General features: G+C 42.0%; 1 protein-coding gene across 3 annotated transcripts in view; it reads right to left on the bottom strand.

Moving 5' to 3' along the window:
- Nucleotides 1-21,507, bottom strand: part of abhd18 (abhydrolase domain containing 18) — a 166,715-nt gene that overhangs the window by 26,255 nt on the left and 118,953 nt on the right. For all 3 annotated transcript variants that reach the window (XM_034180998.1, XM_034180999.1, XM_034181000.1), the window contains one exon: nt 5,551-5,652. In XM_034180998.1, the coding sequence (XP_034036889.1) occupies nt 5,551-5,652 (102 nt within the window). The remainder of the gene's footprint in view (nt 1-5,550; nt 5,653-21,507) is intronic.

The raw sequence follows: 21,507 nt of genomic DNA, 5'->3' as shown, positions 1-21,507 counted from the left end.
TCCATTACAATTGGGTGGAACAAAAACAAACAAGAGACAACCGAGACCACTTTCGGGTCCGGAAAAGCACGTTAAATCTGTACAGTGTTGGGTCGGTAAAACCTTCGGTGGGCGGGCTGTAAAATTCTGGGATAAATCGTTCCCTTAATATTGTCCACAGGAAATATTAAAAACAGGCACGGAACAGTGATAACAGCGGAGTTAAAACGTGGTAACAGCTGAAGTGCAGCGGTGTGAATGTGTTTGTGTGAATGTGTATGTATGTTTGAGAGGGTCCAAGAATTCTGTCTCTCACAGACCTGTTCATTTTTCTTTAAGAAGCCCTCTTATTCTGCACTCTTTACCTGTATTAATTGCACCTGTTTGAACTTGTTAAGTGTATAAAAAACACCTGTTCACACACTCAGTCAATCACACTCCAACCTGTCCACCATAGCCAAGACCAAAGAGCTGTCTAAGGACACCAGGGACAAAACTGTAGACCTGCACAAGGCTGGGATGGACTACAGGACAACAGGCAAGCAGCTTGGTAGAAGACAACAACTGTTATGATTATTTATTAGAAAGTGGAAGAAACACAAGATGACTGTCAGTCTCCCTCGGTCTGGGATTCCACGCAAGATCTCACTTTGTGGGGTAAGAATGATTCTGAGAAAGCTCAGAACTACACAGGAGGACCTGGTCAATGACCTGAAGAGAGCTGGGACCACAGTCACAAAGATTACATTAGTAACACATGATGCTGTCATGGTTTAAAATCCTGCAGGGCAGCAAGGTCCCCCTGCTCAAGCCAGCACATGTCCAGGCCCGTTTGAAGTTCACCAGTGACCATCTGGATGATCCAGAGGAGGCATGGGAGAAGGTCGTGGTCAGATGAGACCAGAATGGAGCTTTTTGGAATCAACTCCACTTACCATGTTTAGAGGATGAGAACAACCCCAAGAAAACCATCCCAACCGTGAAGCATGGGGGTGGAAACATCATACTCTGGGGGTGCTCTTCTGCAAAGGGGACAGGACGACTGCACCGTATTGAAGGGAGGATGGATGGGGTCATGTATTGCGAGATTTTGGCAAACAACCTCCTTCCCTCAGTAAGAGCATTGAAGATGGGTCATGGCTGGATCTTCAGCATGACAATGACCCCAAACACACAGCCAGGGCAACTAAGGAGGGGCTCTGTAAGAAGCACCGGCGTAAAAACTCCGCAGGCCGGCGAGAGGCAGCAGCAGGAAGTTGCGGCAAAAAAAGGCACAGCTTTAGCGGAGACGGTCCAGTCATTGGAGAGGACAGTCCAGGAACAACAGTACGAATCCAGCAGCCTCTCGTGTGCAGCGCGCGCTCCCAAGCCCAAAAATATCGTCCATCTCAGAGGAGGCGAGGATCAGACCCTCTCCTGAAGGCTGCCAGGTAGAACTTAAATTTCACCAACGCATCGCTCCGCTTTCTGTGCCTTCGAAAGCACCTCCTCTGGAGAGGAGCGCAAGGAAAACGGAGCAGGTGCAGCAGGACCTCCGCGAGCACAGGTGGCAGAGCAGGGCGGGGCCCTCCCAGCCCGGACCCAGACGACAGCAGCGGCTCATAAAGAGCATTAATGTTCAAGAGAGACTGACAGTTATACACAACCAAGGCAGAGATGTCCCGGCAGAACACACAGAGCAAAAACACAGCAACGGCATGGCAAACACACAGGTGCCATCTTGCCACTCCCTTAAGTCCAGACTTAAGACGCACTTATTTTCCCGTTCATATGGCTAGCACACTGGCATAGTATGTTACTATGCTTTTTACTCTTTTAATTCATTTTATTAGTAAATGGAGCGTGCCGCGGCCTCAACTTTTAGTGAAGTTTAGTGCTAGTGGCCGGTAATCACCTTAGTATTTCGTCTGACAAATTATACTGTATTTCTTGTCTTTCTGATGCCTGACTCTGTTTAAGGTGCAGCTCCATCCAGAGATGGGAGTGGTATTTGTGCTGGAGACCCTCTTGTCCTGTGCACCAACAACATTTCCTGTATATTCGTGTTGTGAATTGTTTTGTAATTTGTGTCTGTATCATGGCCCAAGCAGAGGTTCACCCTTTGAGACTGGTTTGCTTGAGGTTTCTTCCTCAGAGGGAGTTTTTCCTTACCACTGCTGCTCTGGGGGTTGGTAAGGTTAGACCTTATTTGATTTGGCGCTATATAAAGGAAAATAAATTGTAATTGAAAACAACAACAACAACAACAAAAAAAAAACTGTACCACTGCATGCCTGTGTACCTTCCTGTCAACAGCTGGTCAATCAATCAATCAATCAATTTTTTTTTTATATAGCGCCAAATCACAACAAACAGTTGCCCCAAGGCGCTTTAAATTGTAAGGCAAGGCCATACAATAATGATGTAAAACCCCAACGGTCAAAACGACCCCCTGTGAGCAAGCACTTGGCTACAGTGGGAAGGAAAAACTCCCTTTTAACAGGAAGAAACCTCCAGCAGAACCAGGCTCAGGGAGGGGCAGTCTTCTGCTGGGACTGGTTGGGGCTGAGGGAGAGAACCAGGAAAAAGATCTGCTGTGGAGGGGAGCAGAGATCGATCACTAATGATTAAATGCAGAGTGGTGCATACAGAGCAAAAAGAGAAAGAAACAGTGCATCATGGGAACCCCCCAGCAGTCTACGTCTATAGCAGCATAACTAAGGGATGGTTCAGGGTCACCTGATCCAGCCCTAACTATAAGCTTTAGCAAAAAGGAAAGTTTTAAGCCAGTCCATCACCTCCTCATCACCTCTGTTCCGTCTACCAACACGCCTACTGATGTCCTCGTCTATGGATATTGTCTCTACCACTTTATCAAACTCACTCCTTTCTCCTGCATCTCACACCTCCTCTGTGGGGCATATGCACTGATTACATTCATCACCACCCTTTCAGTTTTCAGCTTTACCCTCATCAACATGACAGGGATTCACTTTCAACTCCAACACTCTAATATACTCTTCTTTCAGAATTAGGCCTACATCATTTCTCCTCCTATCCACACCGTGACGCAACAGTTTCAACGCTACTCTAACGTGTCCTTGCACCTGGTCTCTTCTAAAGACAGTAAGCAGTACCGGTATTAGTCTGGTTTCAGCCAACCTCATATGTCAATTCCAGTTTGTGATATGCATGTTTGGTTTGGCAAAATTCCCTGGATGTCCTGCCCAATGCAACCTAAAGCCTCGGTCCCACCGAGTAAAGAAGGAGCCACGCACCCTGTTTTTTTTTGTTTCGTGAGCTATTGTGGCAGTATAGTGGCTCAGAGTGGCTCTTAGAGGCATTATCTTCAGTTAACAAGGCTCCTCTCTGAGTGTGGCGCTAATTTCAAGATGTTCAAAATTTAGCAACAACAGCGTGGCGCAGTTTGTGTTCGAGTTACTGCGACGGCTTAGAGGCATTTGCTAAAAGTCCATTATCTGTGCGCCTGGCACCTTCGCAGGACCTGAGAGGCTATTTTTGGAGCGGCTCCTCCTCTTGCGCACACAACTGCACCTGCTCTGTGCGCTGGACTCTATACATTTTGTAGTGGATTAATCATTTTCTGCCAAACCTTGGATGTTGAAAACACTTCTAATCACTTCTGGCATCACAGAGGACTGTTTCATCTGGACACTTTTTTCCTCTCTTTCCTGCTCCATGTGGGATGTATTTTGAACAGTTTAAGGTAATTATTTTTAATGTTTTTTTATAGCTTGATAAAACAGTTCCTAGCTGTAAAAGTATGTCTGTATGTTAATGTCTGTTGTATGTAAAAGTATGTTAATTTAATATCTTGTTAATGTATCACATGAGCTCCGCTGTGTGTGCGCACTGAGGCAGTGACTCATCATCACGCTTCAAACGAGCATTTAGGCAGAACGCCAGCTCACAAAAGAGTGATATTTCAGGCAATATTGGATGAACACAAAGTTAAAATTTGGGTGACTGCATGAAAGTGGATGTGTGTTTAAAGCCATGGAAGATAACTCCAGTGGAGCAGCTAAGAGCAGGAGCTATGCGGCAACACAGGTGGAGAGCGCACCAAAGACCAATTTTGAAGACAACACAAGGTTAAAAGTTGTATCATGATAACTTGTAAGCTGTGGAAGAAATAAAGAAATATATATATATTAAAAATGATCCACAGGTGTATATAATAAAATGGCCACCTTATTCTGTATGCAGAACGGCACCGCGCGCAAAAGAGCGCTTTTCCAGAAATAACGGACGAACACAGTCAAAACTGGATTCACATTGTAAAAATGATTGTGCTTAAAGCCAGGGAAAAAATAAAGCCAGCAAGCCACGGACGGAAAGGAAGCCACTTAGAAAGAGCAGAGAGACGGCTGTCCATGAAAGGACAACAGCAGCGCGCGCGCAAAAGAGCGATTTTGCAGAAATAAACGGACAAACATAAAGTTTTGTGTGTTTAAAGCTGCAAAAAAAAAAAAAAAAAAAAAAGCCAGTGGAGCCAGCGAGGAGCACAGAGGCGGCTCTCCAGGAACCCGTGGTTTGGGTCTAGCTGGTCTGGTGCATTACAGGTGGACAGCAGCCTGGCACACAGCGCACAACTGCGGATCTGTGATGAGTGTCTATTTTTGGACTGTGTAAAAAAGAAAAAAAACAAGGGACATCTTTAAATGCTGCTGTGAATCTGTGAATTGAAAACCCACACTTTGAAGGGACCAGGTGTGGGAAGGCTGGAGGTTTGGACCAAACCCATGCCTAAACGTGCGCCAACATGGCGTTATCATGGCACTACGTGGCTTAGTGTGGCTGATGTGAGCCATTCGAGGCTGTAATGACCGGTCAGTCGTGGCTCACTAGAGGCTGCTACGTGGCACATGCGGGGTACAGAGAGGCACATAGAGGCCCCTTCATAGCGGTTACGTGATAGATGAAATCGTGGGTCATTCTTCGAATAATCGCCCCACACCCATGCATGGCTCCTTCTTCAGCCTTCATTATTCGGTGGGACCGAGGCTTAACTCATTTAATTGGGCTTGGGACTGACACTTGCTTGTGCACCCCATTTGGCTGAGGATTGGGAAAATTTATACTGGACATCCTTTCTGTTGCTACCCTCATCATGTAACTGGACTTGAAACCAGCACTCAGAACATACTGGCTTGTACGTCCCATATGACTCAGTCCCCAAAACTCTCGTTATAAACCTGTTCTTTTTTTTAATTGCTTGGATAGTTAGGATGCCCCCTGGACGCCTCCCTAGGTAGGTGTTCCAAATGCTTCCATCTGGGAGGAGACCCAGGGAAGACCCAGGACTAAGTGGAGAGATTATATCTACACACTGGCCTGGGAACATCTCGGGATCCTGCAGTCAGAGGTGGCCAATGTGGCACAGGAAAGGGAAGTCTGGGGTCCCCTGCTGGAACTGTTGCTCCCGCAACCTGACCCAGGATAAGTGGTTGAAGATGAGTGTGAGTGACACTGTGCCTTCATATAATGAAAAGATAAACTGTGTTTTAATATTTTATAAATCTCAGGAAAAAAATGCAAGAAAAAAAAATAATGTGGTTCATTAAAACCTACCCCACAGTATTCCAACAGCTCAAAGATTTCTTCTTCATATACGGAATTGATGGCATACTGCTTCTCCAGCTCTGGCCAGCTCACTGCTTTACTCAGTACACCCTGTGAACACGGAGCGTAACAAGATCATACTTACAGTCAGATAGGAGCACATTCACAATGCTGCAGATGATACACACTGGTGTTCAGATGCTTACATACACTCATCATGGGCATGAATGTCAAAGGAATTTGGGGCTTTTAATGCTTCTTTGAACTGTTTTATTGCCAGGGCATAATGACTGTACAGCTTACATCATCAACCACTTTACCAAAGATCTTTAATCCACACAGGGTCAACATTTTACACACACACACATTTTTATATATACTCAACAAAAATATAAACGCAACACTTTTGGTTTTGCTCCCATTTTGTATGAGATGAACTCAAAGATCTAAAACTTTTTCCACATACACAATATTAGCATTTCCCTCAAATATTGTTCACAAACCAGTCTAAATCTGTGATAGTGAGCACTTCTCCTTTGCTGAGATAATCCATCCCACCTCACAGGTGTGCCATATCAAGATGCTGATTAGACACCATTATTAGTGCACAGGTGTGCCTTAGACTGCCCACAATAAAAGGCCACTCTGAAAGGTGCAGTTTTGTTTTATTGGGGGGGGATACCAGTCAGTATCTGGTGTGACCACCATTTGCCTCATGCAGTGCAACACATCTCCTTCGCATCATCCATGAAGAGAACACCTCTCCAACGTGCCAAACGCCAGCGAATGTGAGCATTTGCCCACTCAAGTCGGTTACGACGACGAACTGGAGTCAGGTCAAGACCCCGATGAGGATGACGAGCATGCAGATGAGCTTCCCTGAGACGGTTTCTGACAGTTTGTGCAGAAATTCTTTGGTTATGCAAACCGATTGTTTCAGCAGCTGTCCGAGTGGCTGGTCTCAGACGATCTTGGAGGTGAACATGCTGGATGTGGAGGTCCTGGGCTGGTGTGGTTACACGTGGTCTGCGGTTGTGAGGCTGGTTGGATGTACTGCCAAAGTCTCTGAAACGACTTTGGAGACGGCTTATGGTAGAGACATGAACATTCAATACACGAGCAACAGCTCTGGTTGACATTCCTGCTGTCAGCATGCCAATTGCACGCTCCCTCAAATCTTGCGACATCTGTGGCATTGTGCTGTGTGATAAAACTGCACCTTTCAGAGTGGCCTTTTATTGTGGGCAGTCTAAGGCACACCTGTGCACTAATCATGGTGTCTAATCAGCATCTTGATATGGCACACCTGTGAGGTGGGATGGATTATCTCAGCAAAGGAGAAGTGCTCACTATCACAGATTTAGACTGGTTTGTGAACAATATTTGAGGGAAATGGTGATATTGTGTATGTGGAAAAAGTTTTAGATCTTTGAGTTCATCTCATACAAAATGGGAGCAAAACCAAAAGTGTTGCGTTTATATTTTTGTTGAGTGTATATATATATATATATATGTATATGTATGTATAGTGGGGAAAATAAGTATTTGACCTCCTGTCAGTTTTGTAGGTTTTGCCACCTACAAAGAATGTAAAGGTCTGTAATTTTTATCATAGATACACTTCAACTGTGAGAGACAGAATGTAAAAAAAAAACAAAAAATCCAGAAAATCACAATGTATGATTTTTTTTAAAATAATTTATTTGTATGTTACTGCTGCAAATAAGTATTTGAACACCTACCAAGCAGCAAGAATTCTGTCTCTCACAGACCTGTTAATTTTTCTTTAAGAAGCCCTCTTATTCTGCACTCTTTACCTGTATTAATTGCACCTGTTTGAACTTGTTACCTGTATAAAAGACACCTGTTCACACACTCAGTCACACTCCAACCTGTCCACCATAGCCAAGACCAAAGAGCTGTCTAAGGACACCAGGGACACAACTGTAGACCTGCACAAGGCTGGGATGGACTACAGGACAACAGGCAAACAGCTTGGTAGAAGACAGCAACTGTTATGATTATTTATTAGAAAGTAGAAGAAACACAAGATGACTGTCAATCTCCCTCGGTCTGGGATTCTATGCAAGATCTCACTTTGTGGGGTAAGGATGATTCTGAGAAAGCTCAGAACTACACAGGAGGACCTGGTCAATGTTGGTTGGTAGGTGTTCAAATACTTATTTGCAGCAGTAACATACAAATAAATTATTTAAAAAATCATGCATTGTGATTTCCGGATTTTTTTTTTTTAGATTATGTCTCTCACAGTGGACATGCAGCTAAGATGAAAATTTCAGTCCCCTCCATGATTTCTAAGTGGGAGAACTTGCAAAACTGCAGGGTGTTCAAATACTTATTTTCCTCACTGTGGGGGCGTATATATTCAGTAGAGTGACATCTGTCCCTTCTAGTATACCTCTAACCAAGATAAATCTGCCTTCTTTATCTTTCTGAACATAAGTCTGTTGAAAGGCCAGTTTGTTGGAAAGTAGAATAGCATCACCTCTTTTGTGCTTAGCTTTATATGATGAAAAGAAAAGGTTTGAGAAGCCCATTTTTCTTAGTTTCTCATGTTCTGTATCGTTTAAGTGTGTTTCTTGTAGATACACAATTTGTGCCTTCTCTTTTTTCATTTTCGACAGTATCTTACTACGTTTCACTGCATTCAATATTCCATTCACATTGAAGGAAACAAATTTCAGTTTTTGGTTAGCCATTTCCTTTTTTATGTGAGGTCAAAATATCTATATATCTATATATATATAGATATATATATACATAACTATATGCTACAGGTCTTCCCTCTGGTGAAATATTGAAAAGCACAACTAAAGCAGCTATTAACGTTGAACAAGCTGAACCAGTACAAAACATTAGCTTCAAGGAAAGGGAATTTGTTGAGTGATCCCTTAAATAGCTAGAGTATCTCTGGCTTTGGAGGGGAAGCCTCTTTAAACACCTGCAGGTAGAGGGCCCTCCCTGGGGGGTTAAGCCATAAAACGTCCATTGCCTTGAAATAGTTGCTGTCAGCCTCCGACTAATTTTACTATCTATTTATTTTCTCTAGGTTAATAGTATACTATTATTTATCACAGCCTTTGCTTTTCATCAGTGTAGTTTTAAAATTTGAGCTGGTTGGAACCAAATGTTTCAAATTTTTTCTGTCTCTTCTTGTATTTCTTTCTTTTCATTTTAATCATTTGAACTATTTTTAAGTGGAAGTTTGTCATCTGAAGATCTGCAGCTTTTCTCTGATGCCGGTGCTCCGTGGTGAACCTCTGGTGTGCGCCACTCGCCCTCCTCTCGCTGTGTGTCAGGGGTTCTGGTTCAGTTTCTCGAGTGGATCTTCTGGTGGGGGGACAGCTTTGATCAGGAGGCCCCTGGCCTCCATGTCGCTCGTGGCTTTGTTGATCGTGTGGTAGAGTCGTGTCCCATCCTCATAGAAGACCTGCAGTTTGGCAGGATACGGTGTCTGGAAGCAAATTTTCCTCACTTTTAACATTCGTTTCACCTCGTATTCCTTCCTCTTATTCAGGACGGCTGAAGGGTAGTCATGATCAAAGTATATTCTCTGGTCGTCCAGGCGAATTTCCTTCTTTTCCCAGGCTCTGCGAAGGACTTCTTCTTTTGCTTTATATCCGTGAAATTTAATTACAATCGATCGGGGTTGTCTGTAGCGGCGGGTTTCGTGGCTAGCGCTCTGTGTGCTCTTTCAATGTGTAGTTCAGTGGTCGGGGGAAAATCCAGCTTTTCTCGGAGAAGCGTCTCAATAAAAGTTATCATTGAGTTTCCCTCTTTTTCTTCTGGTACATTGTACAGTCTGATATTCTCCCTTCTTGTTCTTCCCTCCTGGTTGATTAGTTTCTCTTCATGCTGCCGCTGAATCTTTAACATGTTTCTTATCACTTCCTCGACTGTTAGCAGCCTAGCTTCGGCACTGTCAATGCGCTCCTCCGCTTCTTCAATCCTCTGGTTTGTTTTGTTAATCTCGTCTTATATATATTTTATATCGTCCAATTGCTGACCGTTCTCTTTTCGAAACGCCAGTATTTCTTGTAGAATCCATTCCATATTCACCTTTGGTCTTTCGGTGCTTCTCTGTCGTCCGCCGTCTTTAGCATTAGCACCTGCTTCTGTAGCTTGTCTTTCCTCCTCGTTTTCATTGAACTCCGCTGCGTTTTTCGTACTTTTTGCCCTCATCTCCATTGTTACGCTGCTATCCAATTGTTTTGGTATGTTCTTGTGGTTATTCTCTAGTTAGCAGGGCGTTTTAGTATTTTGGTCAGAGGAGACCGTGTTTTACGCTGCCATCTCGGTGGTGGTGGAAACCGGAAGCCGCTTTTTACTCTTTTAATTCATGTTATTAGTAATTGGAGCAGGCCGCGGCCTCAACTTCACCTAAATTCTGGGTCTTTTAGTGAAGTTTAGGGCTAGTGGCCGGCGATCTCCTTAGTATTTCTTCTGTTTTTCTTGTTGTTTAATGCTGACAAATTATACAGTATTTTTTGTCTTTCTGATGCCTGATTCTATTTTTTCTCTGTTTAAGGTGCAGCTTCATCCAGAGATGGGAGTTGTATTTGTGTTGGCGATCCTCCTGTCCTGTGCACAAACAGCAATTCTTGTATATTTGTCCGTGATTTTTTCTGTAAATTATTTCTGTAATTTATGTTTGTAGCATGGCCCAAGCAGAGGGTCACCCCTTTGAGTCTGGTCTGCTTGAGGTTTCTTCCTCAGAGGGAGTTTTTCCTTACCACTGTTGCTCTGGGGGTTAGTAAGATTAAACCTTACCTGTGTGAAGCGCCTTGAGGCAACTCTGTTGTGATTGTTGTGTTGTGTTGAGTTTCTCTCACCCATATTGGCCTCTCTTCATTGGCTTCCTGTTAATTCTAGAATAGAATTTAAAATTCTTCTTCTTACTTATAAGGTTTTGAATAATCAGGTCCCATCTTATCTTAGGGACCTCGTAGTACCATATCACCCCAATAGAGCGCTTTGCTCTCAGACTGCAGGCTTACTTGTAGTTCCTAGGGTTTGTAAGAGTAGAATGGGAGGCAGAGCCTTCAGCTTTCAGGCTCCTCTCCTGTGGAACCAGCTCCCAATTCAGATCAGGGAGACAGACACCCTCTCTACTTTTAAGATTAGGCTTAAAACTTTCCTTTTTGCTAAAGCTTATAGTTAGGGCTGGATCAGGTGACCCTGAATCATCCCTTAGTTATGCTGCTATAGACTTAGACTGCTGGGGGGTTCCCATGATGCACTGTTTCTTTCTCTTTTTGCTCTGTATGCACCACTCTGCATTTAATCATTAGTGATTGATCTCTGCTCCCCTCCACAGCATGTCTTTTTCCTGGTTCTCTCCCTCAGCCCCAACCAGTCCCAGCAGAAGACTGCCCCTCCCTGAGCCTGGTTCTGCTGGAGGTTTCTTCCTGTTAAAAGGGAGTTTCTCCTTCCCACTGTCACCAAGTGCTTGCTCACAGGGGGTCGTTTTGACCGTTGGGGTTTTTACGTAATTATTGTATGGCCTTGCCTTACAATATAAAGCGCCTTGGGGCAACTGTTTGTTGTGATTTGGCGCTATATAAATAAAATTGATTTGATTTGATTGAAATGAAATTAAAATTATATAAAGGAAAATGCTAATAGAGAAACCTCACCACTTAAGATATGGGATGCAGCAAAGGCTGTTCTACGGGGCAAGATCATAGCTATGTCCTCGCTCAAAAATAAATTATGCCAAGGAAAACTGCTTGACCTACAAAAACAATTAAAACAACTGGAAAGCTACCAATGCACTAAATCAAGACTCACATACACTGCAAAAAATAAAAAAAGTTAGAAATGAAATTAATCTAATGTATACACAGGAAAGTGAGAAGAAAATGCTCTTTACTAGACAAAGATTTTATGAAAATCGGCCTAAATTCACAAAATTACTGGCCTGGAAACTGAAAAAGCAATATGCAAACAATATGATATATAGAATTCGAGACCCGCGAAAAAATAGCATTGAAAGCAAACAAGAACAGATCGAAGCAGCTTTCGAATCATTCTACAAGCAACTTTATTCTAGAACAACAGAGACTCAAGGAGATCAGACTGACTCATTTCTAGAAACTCTAGATCTACCAGTTATGACAGAGGAACAAAATAAAATTCTAAGTACAGAAATAACCCCAAAAGCACTATCAGACACAATAAACAGATTAAAAAGCAATAAATCACCAGGTAGTGATGGGTTTACAACCGAATGGTACAAGACATTTAAGGTAGAACTTATGCCTATATTGCTAACTGCATGTAACTGGGCACTGAAAAAAGCAGAGACCCTGCCATCTTGGAAAGAAGCCATTATTTCCCTCATACATAAAGAGGGGAAAGATAAACTCGAGTGCGGATCATACAGACCAATTTCGATACTCAATGTTGATTACCGCATATACGAGGGCTGTCAATAAAGTAACGGTCCTTTTTATTTTTTTCAAAAACTATATGGATTTCATTCATATGTTTTTACGTCAGACATGCTTGAACCCTCGTGCGCATGCGTGAGTTTTTCCATGCCTGTCGGTGACGTCATTCGCCTGTGAGCACTCCTTGTGAGAGGAGTCGTCCAGCCCTCGTACACATCGATAATGGCCCGAAGAATGGAAAAATGTTGCCCACCCTAACAATGATCAGACAGGTTTTATACACGCACGACTCACACAAGACAACATAAGATGCACCCTGCACATTATGGACCACATTAAACAACATAAGAAAAAGGCCTTAATCCTAACTCTAGATGCAGAAAAAGCCTTTGACTCTGTCAGCTGACAATACCTCTTTAAGGTCCTAATTAAATTTGGTTTTAATGAAATGATGGTAAACAGCATCAAAGCTATTTATAACAATCCTACAGCAAGAATTAAAATAAAGGGCTACCTATCCAAACCACTCACCTTAGAGAGAGGAGTGAGGCAGAGATGTGCTTGGTCTCCACTCCTTTTTGCCCTATTCCTAGAACCGCTAGCCCAACACATTAGACAGAATGTTAAAATTAAGGGAATTTATATCAACAAAACTGAACATAAAATAGCATGCTATGCGGATGATGTCCTCCTGTATCTTAAAAACCCTTGACTTTCTTAAATAACTTAGGTTCTATTTCATGGTATAAACTAAATGTCAATAAAACTGAAACTCTAGCATACAACTTCAGTCCATGTGAAAATTGCAAGAAAAATACCCTCTAAGATGGAAAACAGAATCCTTTAAATACCTGGGAGTAAACCTACCTAAAGATTTGACAAAACTTTATGAGAAAAATTATGAACCTCTGCTTTGTAAGACTGAGGATCTTAGGAGGTGGAATCTTATACCCATTCTGAGTCTGAGTGCAAGAATTGAAACAATAAAAATTAATATATTACCGAGGTTCCTTTACCTATTTCAAATGTTACCAATCTTAATTACAAGAAAGCAAACTGGAGAATGGGATAAAATAATATCAAGATTTATATGGCAAGGGAAGAAACCCAGAATACAATATAAAACGTTACAGCTACCTAAACAGAAGGGGAGATGGGGCCTACCATGCTTGGAAAAATATTATGTCTCAGCACAAATGAGAGCGTTGCTCTGTTGGTGCAACCCCTCCTACAAGGCACAATGGAAAGATATTGAGTGCAGTCTGATACCTGACCTACATATACAGGCCGTACTACCGGATAAAAACTTACAATACATAGATAGACTCGAAAATCCATGGGTGAACTCCACTCTCAAAACATGGAAATCATTAATTAGAAAATATAAACTGAATGAGGAGGTTAGAATTTTAAGTTGGTGTGCTTTTGATTCGGATTTCATACCAACAAATTTGATGATAGATTCAAAGCTTGGACTGAAAAAGGCATCACATCAATGTGCAGTATTATACAGAAGGATACTCTTATGAGTTTTCAAAGTCTAAAGGATAATTTCTCATTACAAAGACAAGATTTCTATAGATACCTCCAATTACAACATTATTATAATAATCAGAAAATAAAAAACAGGGATGGTAGAGAGGCCAGTAAACCATTTGTTCAATTATTTATTGATGCATACAAATCAAACAGAGAGAGGGATTATCTCCCGACTGTATAAGAGTCTACAGAACTTAAAAACTAACTCAACAAAATATATACAAGTTAAATGGGAAAGGGAAGGAAACATAACAATAACAGATAAAGAATGGGAAGATATTTGTACACTTCAATGGAAAATTACAAAATCTCATGCATGGAAGGAATTCTGTTGGAAAAATATAACCCAATACTTCATCAAACCAGTCATGAAGGTGCACCAAAACAATAATAATGCTCTCTGCTGGCGAAGCTGTGGATGTCAGACTGCGAATCACTATCATATTTTTTGGGATTGTCCAAAAATACAAAATTAGTGGAAAGATGTACATAATGCAATACAGGAAGTCCTCAATACATGGATACCATTCGACTTCAAAACCATGTACTTAGGACTTATCTCACCAAGACTGATGGCTAAAGATAAGTATCTGATAGGGGTGTTACTGGCAGCAGGGAAAAAGGCTTGAACTAAGAGATGGAGGCTGCAAACCGGACCCGGATAGATGTGACAATGGAAATATACATTTTGGAAAAGGTTACCTTTTCTTTGAATCTAAAGATGGACATTTTTATGAAAAACTGGAAAGGATGGGTGCATTTTATTAGACCTCGAAGACCAGACTTTGTCACAATAGTGAACTAAGGGAACAGCAACCTCTCATCTATTACACAGGGTGTGTTTTTTTTTTTGTCTTCAAGTCTTCAACAGTATCTCAATGACTAAGATAACTGAATAAAACTAAAATACTGCAGATACTCTTTAAAAAGTATTTTATGTGTTTTTGACTGTTGTTTTATAACCCCTCTGGATGTAAATAGTTCAACTGAACATGTCCTGTTTCTCACCCCCCCTTCTTCCTTTCACCCTCTACTGTTAAAACAAAAGGAAATGGACCAGCCATACGGCCGTTATAAACCTTTGGAAAAAAAATTCCATTACAACTATAACATAACAGTTAAAAAAAAATGTGGTTGTATTTGTATTTGGATGTTTTATAACATGTATCTCCAAATAAAAAGATAATTTCAAAAAAAGAGTAAAAAGCGTAAAACAAAACTGTACCAGTATGCTAGCCATATGAAAGGGAAAATAAGTGTGTCTTAAGTCTGGACTTGAAAGTCTCCATAGAATCTGACTGTTTTATTGATGCAGGGAGATCATTCCACAGAACAGGAGCACGATAAGAGAAAACTCTGTGACCCACAGACTTCTTATTCACCTTAGGGACACAAAGTAGTCCTGCACCCTGAGAACGTAAAGCCCGGGCCGGTACATAAGGTTTAATTAGGTCAGCTAGGTAGGGAGGTGCCAGTCCATGAATAATTTTATAGGTTAGTAGCAGAACCTTAAAATCTGATCTCACTGGGACAGGAAGCCAGTGAAGAGACGCCAAAATGGGTGTAATGTGGTCAAACTTTCTGCTTCGTGTCAAAAGTCTGGCTGCAGCATTCTGAACCAATTGGAGAGCCCTAATGCTAGACTGCGGTAAACCAGAAAATAGAACATTGCAGTAGTCCAATCTAGAAGAGATGAATGCATGGATCAGGGTCTCAGCATCAGCCATAGACAGGATGGGACGAATCTTCACTATATTTCGCAGGTGGAAGAAAGCAGTCCTAGTAATATTTCTAATATGGAGGCCAAAGGACAACGAAGGATCAAAAATAATCCCAAGGTTCCTCACTTTGTCAGTGTGATGTATGACTCACGAGCCTAGGCTGAGTGTTAACTGGTCAAATTGATGCCGATGTCTCACTGGACCAAGAACCATCATTTCAGTCTTATCAGAGTTTTGCTACAAAGGTGCTACAAAGAGGAATGGACCAAACCGCCCAAACATAGGTGCACCAAGCTTGTGGCATCATATTCAAGAAGACTTAAGGCTGGAATTGCTGCCAAAGGTGCATCAACAAAGTACTGAGCAAAGACTGTGAATACTTATGGACATGTGATTTTTATTTATTTATTCCCTCCTGTGGGTTCACCACCTGCAGAGGGGACCATGGGGGTCGGGTGCAGAGAGGATTGGGTGGAGGTCGAGGGCAGGTGGCCTGGCGGCCCAGTCCATGTTCACAGCCCCTGGCTGTTGGGACGTGGAATGTCATCTTGCTGGGGGGAGAAGGAGCCTGAGCTTGTGCGGGAGGTTGAGAGATAGTCGGGCTCACCTCCACGCACAGCTTGGGTTTTTTTACAAACTGCATCCACTTGGGGCTCAAAGCACAGTTTATCATCAATGATGGTCCCCAAGTATTTGTACTCTTGGACCCGCTCTACACACTGGTCATTTATGAGAGCTGGAGGGAGAACAGAAAGTGACCTGCCAAAATTAATAACCATTTCTTTGGTTTTGGTCACACTGATATCTATAAAGGATGTGTTGCACCAGTCAATAAAATCTGATAAAATAGGACCATGCTTGAGGTCTTCCTGATTTAAAAGTGACACAATGACAGAGTCGTCAGCAAATTTAACAATGTGACGATTGATGTATTTACTCTGACAGTCATTGGTGTATAAAACAAATAAAAGAGGAGACAGAACACATCCCTGTGGTGCTCCGGTGGAGGAGAAAAGAACATCTGACAGCTGCCCATTCACCCTAAAGCGCTGGGACCGCCCAATGAAAAAGTCCAGAAGCCAGCTAACAATGCTCGGTTCAAAATCAAAAAGGTTCATTAGTTTATCTGCCAACACATGAGGCTGACTGCAGTTAAATGCAGAGGAAAAATCTACAAAAAGTAAACAAACCAGAGATTTTGCTCCCTCCAAGTGCTTGAAAACCAAATGTAAAAGTACCCCAGTGGCATCATCAACACCTCTACCCGGTCTATAGGCAAACTGTAGAGGGTCGAGTTTGTCTTGTACCAAGTCCATTAGTGATGTCTTGACCAATTTCTTGAAGGTTTTCATCACTAATGAGGTAAGTGCCACAGGTCGGAAATCATTCAATTCCTTTGGGGATTTATTTTTTGGAATGGGAATGATAATTGATTCCTTCCACAGACGAGGTACACAATGTAACTGTAGAGACAACTGGAAGATATAAGTGAAAATCTCTGCCAATTGCTCAGCACAGTTCTTTAAAAGCCTACCTCCAATGCCATCTGAGCCAGGACTTTTCCGCTCATTAACTGAACAGAAGGCTTTCCTCACAGCCTCTGTATCAATTATTACAGTGGGAGAACCGAGAGTAACATCTTTAAAGACAGAAACCTCCTTACTAAAATCATTAACATCAAATCTGTTGTAAAACACATTAAGGTCATTGGAGAGGTCAAGAGCAGTTTTCTCATTAAATGAGAGTGTCCTTTATAGATGACATTCCCACCATATTTTTCACACTTTCCCATGCAGGTCGGGCATTTCCAGCACTCAGTAATGTTTCAACCTTATTTTTTATAAGAGAACCTTGCAAGTTTAAGCTCTTTTTTTAACTTGCTTCCTTAACTCATTGTACTGCTGAGTGTCTCCTTGGTTCTAAGCAATGTTCCTCTGATTAATAGAGGCCTTGACAGATTTAGAAACCCATGGTTTATTATTAGCAAACACTGAAATTGATTTCTTAGGTATAAGCATGTCTTGACAAAACGAAATGTAACTTGATACTATTTCAGTTAATTCATTTAAATACATGCAAGTAATTATAAACACATCCCAGTCAGTGCATGCGACGCATTCCTGCAGCGCCAGCATCGAGTCTTCCGACCAGGCCAGAACCAATCTTCGCTCCGGCTTGTTCCCCCTCAGGACAGTTTTGTATGTCGGAAAAAGGTAAACAGTGCTGTGATCAGACGAGCCCATGGGAGCCCTCAAAAGCGATTTGTATGCTCCTTTCACGGTTCCAAAGCAAGGATCAAGACATTTGGAATGTTGAGTCGGGCAAGTGACATATTGAAAAAAGTGTCCAAGTGCTTTCCCCGGTTTACAGTGGTTAAAATCCCCCATTAAAAGAATAGGAGCATCTGGTGCAAGCCCCTGGGTTCGCCGCACAGACTTTGTTATCGTCTGTGTGGCTATATCCGCATTCGCTTTGGGGTGTATATAAACCACAGATACAAAAATCTGAGGGAATTCCCTTGGCAGATAAAAGAGACGTAATGATACGGTTAGCAGTTCTATATCTGATGTGCATAAGGACTCTCGAATGATTGCGGTTTTGCACCAGTGTTTATTAATGTACAAACATAGCCCCCCACCAAGTGACTTGCCAGTCACAGTGGGGTCTCTGTCAAGATGTAAAGGTGTTCCAAAGCCCTCAATGTCCAAGTCTGCCTGGGAGTCATGCTTTTTGAGCCACGTCTCTGTGAAAGCAAGGATGCAAGTGTCCTTATATTCTCTTAGGAACCGCATGTCGGCTTGTAATTCATCCACTTTATTTCGAAGTGACTGTACATTCGCCAACATTATAGACGGAAGAGGGATCCGCCGATGACCAAGTCTTTTCAGTCTTTGTCATACACCGCCGCGTCGCCCTCTTTTCCTCCGTAACCCTGGGTGCCTCGCTGTCCAGCCGGCCCCTGGAGTAGAAGCATGCGGGCGGAGGATCTCCTGGGGGGAAAGACGCATCTGGATCCACAGAACCAAGTTTGGTATTACTGTGGAGAAGAAGGAATTGCCTTGAGTACTGCAGTGGCTCCCCCTTCACCGAGAGATGGGTCAACAGGTGACAGAGCAGTGTCCATAAGAGGAAAAGGCCCACTACTCGGTAAGCCATTGTCCAGGTAAGATTAGACAGATTCAGAACGTCCCAGTGTTCTCAAAAGTTCACAGAAAGTCTACAAAACACTCAAACAAAACTCAGCCTCTCACACTACTGCTGCGTGTCACCAGAGCCAGCGCCATCTTACCTCTCACTAGGTGGTGGTCTACTTTCCAGGTGCACCGTTCTCATTCAGCTGACATTTTTTGTAATTGTTACCTATACATTTGCTTTCAATTTCACTTATCTATCCAATAAACTTATCCAGTTTGATTAAATACTGTGGGCTCCATAACAATTCTTGTGGGGTCCATTTAGTATCTGGCTAATAAACCACATTTCATTTTGAAAGATTTGATCACAACTTTTCAATAAAAAAATTCAATACCTAGAACACGTCACTGCAGTTTTATCTGATGCAAACATCCTGAATGAAAAGCGGTCAGTTCAGTTGTGAAAAAATGAAAAAAGCTCAAAATTTTGCTATAGAGTCTGACCGTCCAAACAGACCCCATAAGAAAAACTGCTGGAGCCCACAATATTTTATCAAATATTATAAGGTAAGAAAAAAGTTGGTAGCGCGCCTACACTGTGGAATGATCTCCCTGCAAAGGAAAAATAATCAGATTCCATACAGACATTTAAGTCCAGACCACAGACACATCTATTCTCCTTCTCAAATGGCTAGCATAACGGTGCAGTGTGAAACTATGACTCCTGTCCTTTTAATTCATGTTATTAGCAGTGGATCAGCAGGTCTCAGCCTCACTACATTTAAATTGAGGGTGAAGCTCAGTTCCAGCTGTCTGTGACCACTTTAGTAATCTCTTTGCTTCCCTGATGATTTACTGCTGGTGAATTAATGCCTCAGGTGCAGTTATTTCTGACCAACTGACTCTGCTCTTTTTCTTTCTGTCTGAGGCACTGATGAGACCGTTGACTGATCCTGGCCCTGGACCCCAGGGCATCAGACTGACCCCAGGAAGCACTACTTTTTCAAGACCCATCCATTCATAAAGAACAACTTGAAAATTTTGTAAAAACCTTGTAACTGTTAGAATGGTCTCAGCAGTGGGTCACCCCCCCCCCCCCCCCCAGTCTGGTCACCCCCCGAGTCTGGTCGGCTTGAGGTTTCTTCCTCAATATGACCAGAGGGAGTTTTTCGAGTATACCAGGTAATTTCATTAAATTTCAGCTGAGTAAGTGTAACATGGATAGTTTGGACCCAATGTGTACCGATTAGGGTCAAATTGATAGAAACTGACTGCATCAGTTTACTCTTTTCTTTTTGCTTTTCTTCACTAAGTTGGAGGGATGCCGTTTCTTCCACACGGAGGCAGCACTCAATGTTGATTGTCTGAGACCTTTCTGGTTGTTTTATTGTCAGCATCACCAACAATTGTAAATCATGTCCAGATTTAAAACACACTCAAGCAACTTTATTGGGTAGGCCTTGGTAGTACTGGATTGGCCCCTCTTTCACCTTAAGAGCTGATTCTTCATATTATATACCAATAAAAGGGAGTGGAAATACTTCTCAGAGATTTTGGTGTTTTGACACCATCATACCATCACCACCAGCAGCCTGAAGTGGTGACACGTGGCAGAATTCATGATTTTATGTTGTTTAAGCCAAACTGTGACCATATCATCTGAACGTAACAGCAAAAATACTGGTGGCCATCAGTGGTATCCCACAGCCTCCAGTGAAATCGCTGGCAGGAAGACCTTTTGGCCTGTCACCTTGACCTCAAGGACAAGCCCACCAAGTTGCCCTGCCCTGATACTAGAGGTGCACCGATCAGGATTTTTAGGCCGATCACCGATCACTGAAATTTAGATCGGCCTATACCGATCAAGGCCAATACGGATACATATTTGGATCATGCCCAAAATAAGAATATAGGTCTAATGTATAGGACTATTTTTGCATTAAAACTTAATGATGAAAACAAAAAACATGCATTCAAATAAAGACACTAGAATAAACTGCCAGCTTTTGTTTTATTACATTGACTTTGTTCTACCAGCAAGCTTTTCTTTTCCATGTTTCATGTTGCTCAGGTTACAGCCTACAGAACGTTGAGGATGTAAAATACAGCCCTCATTCTATGGGGTTAAAATTGTCTCATTAATATTTGTAAATGCACACAGGGTGATCTACAAAGAATCATTGATTTGCAAATGTGTTCAGATATCCACAAATACAAATGTCATATTTGTAACTTGTAAATTGGTCTTTGCAAATAATTTTGTATTTGCAAATATAAAACTTAATTTGTAAAAAAAAAAAAAAAAAATTACATTTGTAAAACTGGAAATTGTATTTGTGAATTGAGTTTCAGTATTTGTGGATCACCAATTACACGCATTCATCGCTTTCCTCTGTGATGTAATTTTGAGACATTCTTTTCGCAAAATCCACAGATCCACAAACAAATGCCTACTGATTCACAAATACACACTCACGCACACTGGATATCCACTAGATGGCAGTGTGATTCCATTCATTACATTCTATTTAGATCTCAGAGCCATTTGACTCATTTTGACTTCTGATATGAGCTGGACGGACATGGACTACATTAGATGATGGCGACTGCTCTCCTTGTCCATCCAGCTCATATCAGAAGTCAAAATGAGTTTACGTCACAGAGGAAAGCAAAAACAAAAATAAACAAAACAGTGTTTCTCTTTGAAGTTATTAATTCAGACTGAATTCTATCGTTCTAACTTGACTCGTCAGAGAGCCGCGCAGCGTTTGGAGCTGTGTGAACAGAATGGAGGATGATTCTCGTTTCTTTCTCGCAACAAGACAGGAGTCCCAGTTAGTGACTTTAATCCGCACAAAAGTGACTCACAATTGACATATACAGGGATGAAAGTGGTGAAAACAAAAGAAAAAGCTGAAACCCCAAATTACCCCCCAACACCACCTGCACGAAAATGTTTGAATTCTAGGAGCTCTGAAATGCAATCTGGGACTATTCCAGACAATAAACTGCAGTGAGTGCAGCATTCATTTAGTGAAGGAAAAAAAAAAAACAACAGCTTTCCTTATTCAATTTCATTCCAGTAGTATTCTGCTCTTACTAGGATGCAGCAGTTTTCTAGTTTGTCAGATAGTTCTGGAGGAAATCACTGAAGAAATT

Source organism: Thalassophryne amazonica, chromosome 11 (assembly GCF_902500255.1).
Source record: "Thalassophryne amazonica chromosome 11, fThaAma1.1, whole genome shotgun sequence".
Lineage (NCBI taxonomy): Eukaryota > Metazoa > Chordata > Actinopteri > Batrachoidiformes > Batrachoididae > Thalassophryne > Thalassophryne amazonica.
Note: the sequence above shows the minus strand (reverse complement) of the source record. Positions and strands in the feature narration are given on the sequence as shown.